This window comes from Xenopus laevis, chromosome 7S, assembly GCF_017654675.1.
Source record: "Xenopus laevis strain J_2021 chromosome 7S, Xenopus_laevis_v10.1, whole genome shotgun sequence".
NCBI classification, from domain to species: domain Eukaryota; kingdom Metazoa; phylum Chordata; class Amphibia; order Anura; family Pipidae; genus Xenopus; species Xenopus laevis.
Window position 1 is genome coordinate 112,215,585 of NC_054384.1, and position 10,259 is coordinate 112,225,843.

General features: G+C 40.9%; 1 protein-coding gene across 1 annotated transcript; it reads right to left on the minus strand.

The window, feature by feature from the left end:
• Positions 1 to 7,931: 7,931 nt before the first annotated feature.
• Positions 7,932 to 9,930, minus strand: LOC121396642 (ribosomal protein S6 kinase alpha-5-like). Its single transcript, XM_041571791.1, has 3 exons — positions 9,827 to 9,930; positions 8,996 to 9,073; positions 7,932 to 8,763 (listed from the first exon to the last, which is right to left on the minus strand). The coding sequence occupies exons 1-3, from the start codon at positions 9,899 to 9,901 to the stop codon at positions 8,563 to 8,565; spliced, it is 354 nt and encodes a 117-aa protein (XP_041427725.1). The 5' UTR covers positions 9,902 to 9,930; the 3' UTR covers positions 7,932 to 8,562.
• Between the last annotated feature and the right edge of the window lie 329 nt (positions 9,931 to 10,259).

Below are 10,259 nucleotides of genomic sequence, written 5' to 3' on the forward strand. Positions count from 1 at the left end.
CCCTCTCTCCTACTTGAAATCCAGGATCTGCATTTCGTTTTCGGTCAGCAAAATCTTTAAACTGGAGTTGAGCCTTGTGAATCGACTGTTGTAACACCTCAACGTTCTCCTTCAGAAAAGATAATCTGTCTTGAACCGAAGGAAGCGAGACTTCAGGCAAGATACCGGGAAACAACGTAGGATGAAATCCAAAATTGGAGAAAAAGGGTGTCTGTTTTGTGGAAGAATGAATGGAATTATTATACGAAAATTCAACCAGGGGAAGAATCGAGGCCCAATTACCATGTAAATAGGTAGAAAAAGACCGGATGTACTGTTCCAACATCTGATTCGTCCTCTCCGTCTGCCCATTGGTCTGAGGATGATAAGCAGAAGATTTGAGTAGAGAGATTCCCAGAGATTTACAAAGTGTAGACCAGAATTTGGAGGTAAATTGTGTGCCTCTATCGGAAATAATCTCTTGGGCAGACCATGAAGATGAACTATCTCCTTGATGAAGACATCTGCAGTCTCAGACGCTGAAGGAAGATGGGGAAGTGGTAGAAAATGGGCCAATTTTGTAAGACGATCTACCACAACAAAATTAGTATTGAACTTACTAGAAGGAGGAAGTTCCACAATACAGTCCATAGATATGGAACTCCACGGTGCTTCAGGTGGTGGCAACGGTTTTAAGAGTCCCATCGGTTTAAGATGCAATGTCTTTGATCTGGCACAATTTTCACAGGAGTGTACATACGAAATGCAATCCTTCACCACAGATGGCCACCAGAAAAAACGCCTCACCAGATCCAAAGTTTTCCTGATTCCTGAGTGACCTGCCAAAGGATGATCATGCATAAGTCTCAAAGCTTCACCTCGAAGCGAAGAAGGCACAACAATTCGTTGTTCATAAAACAGAGTTCCATCTTTTATATGTAAATACTTAGAATGTGGGTAGTCTTCAATGGATTGCTGAATCTTTTCTACCTCTTTGAGAAAAGAAGACTGCAGCAGTAAAAAATTCTTTAAATGAAGAATGGTCGTAGGAAAGACTGTCATCTCTATTTCAGAAAATTGACGTGAAAGGGCATCAGCTTTCACATTCTTTGAACTGGGTTTATAAGTAATAGGGAACTGGAACCGAGAAAAGAACAGAGCCCATCTGGCTTGACGGGGATTTAGTCATTTAGCTGATCTTAGGTACTCCAGATTCTTGTGATCTGTAAAAATTAAGATAGGATGCAGTGTTCCTTCCAATAAGTGCCGCCATTCTTCTAAAGCATACTTGATAGCTAGTAGCTCTCGATCACCCACACCATAATTCCTTTCAGTAGCACTAAGATTTTTTGAAAAGAAGGTAACTGGATGGACAATGTCCTTAGTACCTATTCTCTGGGAAAGAATTGCTCCCACAGCATCTTTGGAAGCATCCACTTCAAGTAAAAAGGCCTAGAGGGATCCGGATGAATAAGAATTGGAGCAGAGGTGAAAAGTACTTTCAGCTTTTCAAATGCTTCCTGAGTACTAGGAGACCAACAGAATCTTCTCTTGAGACTAGTTAAGTCTGTTATTGGTTTGATTATGGAGGAAATTTTTTTAATAAATTTTCTGTAGAAATTGGCAAAGCCCACAAATCTTTGAACTCCCTTCCGATCCTTAGGATGAGGCCATTTAAGAATTGCATCCACTTTGCTTCCATCCATCTGAAATCCCGAAGCAGAAACAACAAATCCCAAAAATTCAATAGAAGATTTCTTGAACTCACATTTAGAGGCCTTTGGATAAAGATGATGTTTTCTCAAACGATGAAGAACTTCTTTAACATGTTCACGATGTTGTTCCAAAGAAGAAGAAAAAATCAAAATATCGTCCAGGTATACAACGAATTGATCCAGTAAATCACGGAAAATATAATTTACAAAATGTTGAAACGTAGCAGGGCCTTGCAAAGACCAAACGGCATAACTGTGTATTCAAAATGGCCATAACGAGAACGAAAAGCTGTCTTACATTCATCTCCTTTGCGTATCCTTATCAAATTATAAGCCCCTTTGAGATCTAATTTGGAAAAAATCTTGGCTTGACCCAACCTTTGCAAAAGCTCTGGAATGAGTGGTAAAGGGTAAAGGTTTTTGATTGTGATCTTGTTTAGATCTCTATAATCGATACACGGCCTTAATGTGTGGTCCTTCTTTTCAACGCAGAAAATTCCGACCCCAGCGGGTGAAGTGGAAGCCCTGGTGAACCCCTTCTCCAGATTTTCATGAATGTATTTTTTGAGTGTTTGAAGTTCGGGTTTAGAGAGTGGATAAATCCTGCCACAAGGAATAGGGGCTCCTGGGAGAAGGTCAATAGGACAATTATAGTCTCTATTAGGGGGAAGAGAATCAGCCCCTTTTTCATCGAAAACATCCAGGAATTCATGATAGCAGATAGGTACTGCTTGAAGTTCTTCATTCTTCAGAAGAATAAGCTCCTTTAGTCGTAGAGCCGAGTGGCAGTTCTGTTGACAAAAGGATGAATTAAAAACTGCGGTACTTCTATGCCAATCAATTGTTGGATTATGAAGCTTCAACCAAGGCAAACCCAGAATAACAGGGAACAGTAATGAGTCCATCACGTCAAATTTTATTCTTTCATAATGCTTGACATGAAAAGCAAAAAGAACCGGAGTCTCAAAAGAAAATAGAGCCAGAAGATGTCAGTGTGCCATCCGCAAGCTTGATGCTGAGTGGCTGAGACTTAGAAATTAATGGAATTTTATGTGATAACGCAAAAGTCTTATTCATGAAGCAGTCACAGGCCCCAGAGTCAACAATGGCATCCACTTCAAATTCTCTTGAATTCATCTGTAAAGAGAGGTGTATGATCAGAAATGAGTTCATCGGCACAGATGATTGGGGAACAAAAGATGAGTAAGGAAGCGGATTACCCTTAGGACGAATTGGACAATTACGGAGAATGTGCCCCGATTGGCCACAGTAAAGACATAAATTGAGACGTCTAGTCGGAGTCTTTCTTCTGCTGATAAAGCTCCCTGTGCCACCCCAATCTGCATAGGTTCTGATTCAGAAGACATGGAAGGGGTAACGGATTGATGAACTGGGGGTGGAGCTTTGGGAATGACCCACGAAGGAGAAGAAAATGAAGAAGTAGCTGAGACCTTCTCTTGCCATCTCTCTCTTAATCTTCGGTCAATCTGGACTGCCAACAGAAATAATTCCTCTAGAGTATCCGGAATTCCCACTCGGTCTAGCTCATCTCTGAGATGTTCAGAGAGTCCAATGCGGAACTGCCGTTTCAGAGCTCTGTCGTTCCATTCTGTATCAGGAGCCCAACTCCTAAATTCGGCAATATAGTCCTCCACCGGTCTCTCTTTGACGAAGTGCACCTAAAGCGATTTCCGCCGTGTCAACACGATGAGGATCATCATAGATAGCACCTAAAGCTTGAATAAAAGTCTCAGTAGATGCCAAAATAGGACTATCTTGTTCCATCAGAGGATGAGCCCAAGCTTGAGGCTGCCCTTGAAGGAGCGAAATCATTTCGCCCATTTGAACTTGTTGAGTAACATACGTCCTGGGCTTTAAAGTGAACAGGAGCTTACACCCATTGATAAAAGTCCTATAGGTGCTTCCGTCTCCTGAAAACTTATCAGGCATGGCCACTTTTGGTTCAGGAAATGCGGAAGCCCCTGCCACAGCAGGATCACCTGGAGACAGCAGAGAAGGACGAGGAGCGGGACTAGGATGAACCGCTGGATCTACAAGGCTTGTATCTGATCTTGCATCACCTGATAGCCGCCTTGTAATTCATGAACAGCTTGCGCCAGACCAGCAATCTGTCGAGAAATGGTCTGAAGAACGGATTTCTCCTCTTTGGACTCCATATGTCTTGTTGATACTGTCAGGCCTCACCTGTCCAGAGTCCAGATGTGAGGAGACAAGATATAGCAGACAATAGTAATCAGATGGAGTAGGCAGAAGAATAGTCGAGAGGCAGGCCGAGGTCGGTGCAGGCAGAGTTCAGTTGTAACGGATAAACAGGCTGGGGTCAAATGCAGGCGGAGTTCAGTCGAAAGTCGATATCCAAAGCCCAGTCAAAACCAGAATCAAGAAGTCAAAGTTTCCAAAACGTTCAGGAGCAGGTTAAATTATCAAAAAATAATTAGCCTTTCCCTGAGCGTCCATTTAAAGGAGTATTTTGGCGCCAAACGTAATGACGCCTGCGTCCTGCGTCATCATGCCGCGCACGTTCACGTTAGCGGGCGTTTTTGCGCCCGCGGCCATTTCGGCACGCAACGCGCGAAGACGCATGTGCGTTTTCGCCGGCGTCCGTCTTGGCGTGCGCGCTGAGTCCTCACACAAGGGATGTAGGATTTAGGCTTGGAAAAAGTGGACAGCGTTATGCTAATAGGAGTATGATCCGAATGAGTAAAGTTTCCAATTGTATCTTCTTGGATATGATTTAGTAAATTAGCAGAAGTGAAAATATAATCTATTCTTGTAGCGGTACCATGTGAGTCTGAATAGAATGTAAAACCTCTTTCTGAAGGATTGAGAATTCTCCAGGCATCTTTTAGGTTGGTTTGGTTAAGTAAATCTGACATAAATTTAGATTTTTTCTTTGTTGGCTTTGAGATTGTATAACATTTATCCATTAACCATATATGAGACTCGTTAAAGTCGCCTCCCACTACTGTGTTGGAAGGGTTAAGTGCACAAATTCTTTGGGTAAGATCCAAAAAAAAAAAATCAGTTTTATTTACATTTAGCGCGTATATTGAACATATATTCCATGTCTGATTATTTATTAATAGTTCCACGTGAACAAATCTACCCATTTTGTCTGAAGTAGTTTGTATCTTATGAAAATAAAAAATTTTATGGAGCAAAATAGCTACTCCCCTTTTCTCTTAATAGGAAGAAAAAAAGCTTCAAAAAAAACTTTTCTTGCAATGTGAGAGTATTGGGCTTCATCAGATATAGAAACTTCCATCTGAGGTGAATCTTGTTTCCAATTGGATGACCCGGCTGTATTGTGAGTAGGACATTTTGGTACTTGATGAGAGGAAAGATGGAATATAAATCCTTCTGCCTCTGAAATCTTCAAAAGTATGTGTCTCGGTAGAAAGGAACACCTTTAATATTGCCGGATAAAACATGGCCAATTTGATGTTAAGATTGAATAATGACTGGCAGGATTTTGAGAAATGTTGTCTTTGTTTGGATAATGCCAAAGAAAAGTCTTGAAAGATCAATATTTTGTGATTTTCTAAAAAAAAGAATTCCTGCATTTTTTGTAGGATTGTAGGATTTTTATTTTATCAGCATAGTCAAGTTATTTCTCCTGGACCTATTTTCTAAGTCCTCAACTTTATTGTCCAAATCTTTTGCTGTTTTTTTCCAGAAAGAAAATGTTGTTTCTGACAGAAGAGGAGTTGTCCTCCAAAGAGGAGATCCTTTCCTCCATTTCTGTTGTGAGGTAATCTGAGAAGCCAGACTACCTAGATCAGTTTGCAGCCTATGTACAGCTTTCTCTATAGAAGATTCAATGGTAGGGTTTATTAAACTTTCAACTTCTGTTGCTATTTGCTTAAAGTTTTCTGTGTTCAAAGTGACATTATGGGAGGGAACATTTACTTGCGCGCTGTTTGCAGATTTAACAGACGCCATCTTGGAATTTCCCTCAGCTTCGTCTCTCTTCCTCTTATTTCCAGTTTTAGGCTGTTCAGGACTTGCGGATTTCACTTTGTGCCTGCTTTTAGGTGAGTCCCCATTCATTGCGATATGTTCCGCAATGTTATTTGTACAGTGAGCGCTGGTTTGTTTTATTGTACGGAGGGTTTGCAGAGGAGCGGCTCTACTGTGCTGTGTTTCCCTCAGGCGCCATCCTGGAAGTAGAGTCAGACATTGACCATCAGCTCAACAGGAGCTTCATCCAACAGGAGTTATTGCAACCTAATGATTTCACGGGGACTAATACTGAATCTTTGGTTTTTGTCAGCACTTATTCTACTGAGATTGACAGGACAGTACACACTTGATTAATTACACAATGATACCCAGCCATGGTGCTATACAGCCTTGCAGAGAAGCAATATCCAAGTTTCACACTGGTTCCCCACCGGTTGGCACTCATATATTTTACATTTGAATAAACCTTTTTTCTGCAGATATCTGGCACCACTATGGGATTAGATATAGCTCCATCATTTACCAGTCTTTCCATGGAACAATATGAGCACATTACTCCTCTAAATGGTACCAGTATATTATTTACAAACAGTACATTGACAATTGCTTTCCAATTTGGTCTGAAAGCAGTTGAGGATTATCTGTTCAGGAATCAACTCCAAAAGAGAATCAGTAGAGATCCAACTGGTACAGATGAGATGCAGTTTCAGAGAAAGAGTCAGACATTGAGCATCAGCTCAACAGGTCCAGGAGCTTCACCCAACAGAAGTTGTTGAAACCTAATAATTACATGGGGACTAATACTGAATCTTTGGTTTTTGTCAGCACTTATTCTACTGAGAGTGACATGGTTCCAGAGATATTTTCACCAGACCAGACACCACATTTCACCTGGATCAATAAACCTGTGTTTGGGCACCAGAGGGTGAAGAACTGTCTGTCTGTACCAGGAGGGAGGACCCGGTGTAAGGGGCCATGTTGTGTATTACACATCAGCATAATAACATTTGAAAGTGCAAGTATTCTGGCATTGTACGGGAGTCCTACACTATTTGTGAGCATGCTAATGAGGGGCCTTGACTTGGCACATGAGTTTATGTATTTTGGTATCTCATTTTTAGTAAAATTCGTTTATAGCAGCTGGTCAACTCCAGATTGTGGGTTAGACCGAGCCCTGGTGATATTTTCTATGTGTTTGCTGCCGAAAGTCAACCAGATCTTGATCAGGCAGGTTAATAAAATCCCGGTGGATTGTGGCCGCATCTGTGCTTTGATGCAGTCCCGCGATCCGACTGCCCCTATTGGATCCATTATAGATCCGATCATTGGGCCCTAGGGCCAACGATCGGATCAGCCCGATATTGCCGTCCTCAATGTGGGCATATTGGGGAGAGATCCGCTCATTTGGCAAAATTGCCAAGCGAGCAGATCGATACGTCTATGGCCACCTTTTGGTTAATTGCCCTGGGGCCCAATCCTGGATATGATTAAGGCTGGCTTAGTGTTTTTTACTTCACCCTCTTTAACTCAATCCACACAGATAGTCAGCACCTCTTTTTATTGTTTTTTTGTTTGGCTTCAACAACAACATTTTTTGCTTCAGCCACTTAGATTAAAACACAGAATGTCACTACGGTGGTGCTGAACTATAGCTTAACCCACATCAATGCTTGTCATTTAGAAAGAGCATGGGCACAAGTGGGGGAGCGATAAAGGTTGCAGAAATGTAAGTTTCAGTTGACATATTTGGGAGATATGGGACTTTCCGAATCAGTAGCATTTTTGGACATAAAATAAAAGACTAAACAAACTAAAAGCCCTCCCCTGTAGCAAATACTTCCTATAGAGAGAACACAACATTTTGAAATATTCTCTGAGCCCAAATGAAGGGTGAAATTCTGTTGCCCTGCCCCCATGTGCTACTGAAATAAGATTATCAGAACTGTATCTCTCTACACATCACTATATATTAGTGGCATAGCTTCCCCCCCAACTAAAATGCCCCTAAATTGATGAATCATAAAATGATACAATACATGGTTATTGCAAAGCAAATGATCTTTATTGAATGTTGAGTATAATAAAAACAATACATACAATAGTATAAATAAAAAGATGCTCTCATAGATAAGAATGTTTAATATAACTTACAGGCATCCCCAAAAGTATTTTATTTGCTTAACCCTTGCTGCGAAGCAAAAGCCTGGCAAAAGGGTTAATACCCTCCCCCCACCCACACACCCACCCCCTCACCCAGCAGGAGTTTGACTGTTGCCCAGTTGCTTTGGCTCTATGGCCTGGCATTGGACTGGGTTTGGGGGTCATTGCAATGAATCAATAGGCTGGAGAACCTACTGATTTATTGCACCAACCCCCCCACAGCCGACTGTTTGAGAGGCAACTGGGCAGTGATGGTGCCAATCATTAGAGGTAACAGTAGGCTGAGGGGGGATTAGGGAGGGTTTCATAAACAAATACACTGTTGGGGATTATATCAAGTCATATTAGTTTGATCTTTCTCTTCCTATGTCCAAGTCTGTCTTCTAGGTCTGGTCTCCTTCTAAGGTCTTCTTCTAGGCTGATCTTGAACACATCAAAGTTCTACTCTTTGCCTTTATGATCTATCTTTTCTTTTTCTTTCTTTACCTTTATGATCTATCTTTTCTTTTTCTTTCTTTACCTTTATGATCTTTTCTTTCTTTAGACTGATTTGGAAACTTATCTGCCCATATGGGGTGTTGAGATGGGCCTCCACTATCAATATCCGGCCAATCAGGTTTGATTTTACCTTGGCTAGTGGATATGATCTTTGTCCCATCAGTGCCCTTTGCCATTGTTGTAATGAAATTGTTTGGCCCTGCTCATTTGGTCTTCTCAGTCTTATTCAGTCTATTTCTTGTAAAAGTGCAGGACGATGGAAGTTTTCCAGTTCCTTTTCTACAAGGTTGTAATTTGGTCTGTATTCTGGTTCTGACAACACAATCTCTCTTGGACACAAATAACCACAGCAACATCCTGGTGTTTTCTCTTGGGGAATGATCGGGGCCCTTATGTGTTTTTTAGAAAGGGCATCAAAGTCCAGTTCCTGTAAAACAGGGTAAAACAAGTTACTCTTCTGCGCCGGTTAAATGATAATTCCCAGCTATAAGTAATAGGAAGCCCACACGACATTAGCCAAATGTTCCACAAGTTCCATGATGGGTTGGGATATGGAGTTCTCATCAATGCCAATAAATAGAATTTTCTCTATCACTTCTATACAATGATTTCTTTTATGACGACTGTTGTTGTAAAGATTTGTAATACATAAACTTTACCTTAAAGAATGGACTTTCCTTTAGCTCCTCTGCATCACGTTTACTTCCTAGTCGCTTGTGTGGATCTTTCCTCAAGAGCTAGAAATATATATAAGTATATATCGTTATACACACAGCCTGTCTCTAAGCAGCTCTATACAGTATTTATATCATCAACATTTAATCAATGCTTTTCAGTTAACAGTAAATCAAAAGCAGGACCTGCCCATGTGTTTGTATTGGATTCAGCCAACCTGCTACAGGGCTTCATTGGTCACAAAACACTTTATATAGCGATTATATTTACATATACATTTAAAACCAATGTATTTTATAAAATGAATGTTAGAAAGCAAACAGTTTGAAGGCAGAGTTAACCCTTTCTAGCATGCTAGCTAATGGAAATGCTACAATGTTGGACGGAATGGAATCTGTTATCCAGAAGGCTTGGGGTCTGGGGTTTTCCAGATAGGGGATCTTTCCATCATTTCATTCACTGTATATTAAGTCTACTAACATTTAAACATTAGACCACCCAATATGGATTCATGCAGTTCAGTTACCATAAAGTTAAAGGTTCTGTTTTCTTATTTCAGATAAAGTAGAAATCATTAAAAAAGAACTAACCCAATAAGGGGTTATTTGCATAAAACTGAATCTATGGAAATGGCCTTCTGGTAATTTGTATCTTTCTGGATAATGGGTTCCCATATAAGGGATCTCATAGCTGTACTATCATCCAATTGCTAATGTTTGGTTCCAACATTACTGAGTCCATTTGTGGGCTCATACTCTATCGGTGGGATTATCCCTAAACACAAAAGCCCAGTATCCAAATTGCTGACAACTTACTTTTTGTATTAGACGAGTGGTGTCTTTATCCAGATTTTTGGGATAGATTGGCTTCGTTTCTAAGATCCTCTTCATAAGGGTTTGTATAGAAAATGCATTAAATGGCACCTGAAAAGGAACAATGGAATTTGATTACAAAGGAAACAATGATTGACACGTTAAGTAATTCAGTTTTAGGGTAGGGTTGGCACCTTTCTGTGGCCCAGGCTCTGGGCAGGGGGAGGAGTCATGATGTCAGAGGGTGGGTCATTGATGTTGAGGGTGGGACGAGAGACATCATGGGGTGGGGCTATTATGTGGTGATCAGCAATTGGCTTCTCACCATGTCAATCAAGGAAGATCCTGACTTGACTGGGAAGGCCTTGTCCATGTCTAATCCAGACAGGTGGCAACTCTATTTTAGGGTTATTCAGTTTAATACAACAAGAAGCTG

What these genes read in the sequence shown, in the direction of transcription:
- LOC121396642 (XM_041571791.1), bottom strand. Translation starts at nt 9,901, where the DNA reads ATGAAGAGGATCTTAGAAACGAAGCCAATCTATCCCAAAAATCTGGAT. An exon ending in CCACTCGTCTAATACAAAAA is followed by an intron (nt 9,074 to 9,826) that starts GTAAGTTGTCAG and finishes ATATATTTCTAG; the next exon opens with CTCTTGAGGAAAGATCCACA. An exon ending in AGGAAAGTCCATTCTTTAAG is followed by an intron (nt 8,764 to 8,995) that starts GTAAAGTTTATG and finishes CCTGTTTTACAG; the next exon opens with GAACTGGACTTTGATGCCCT.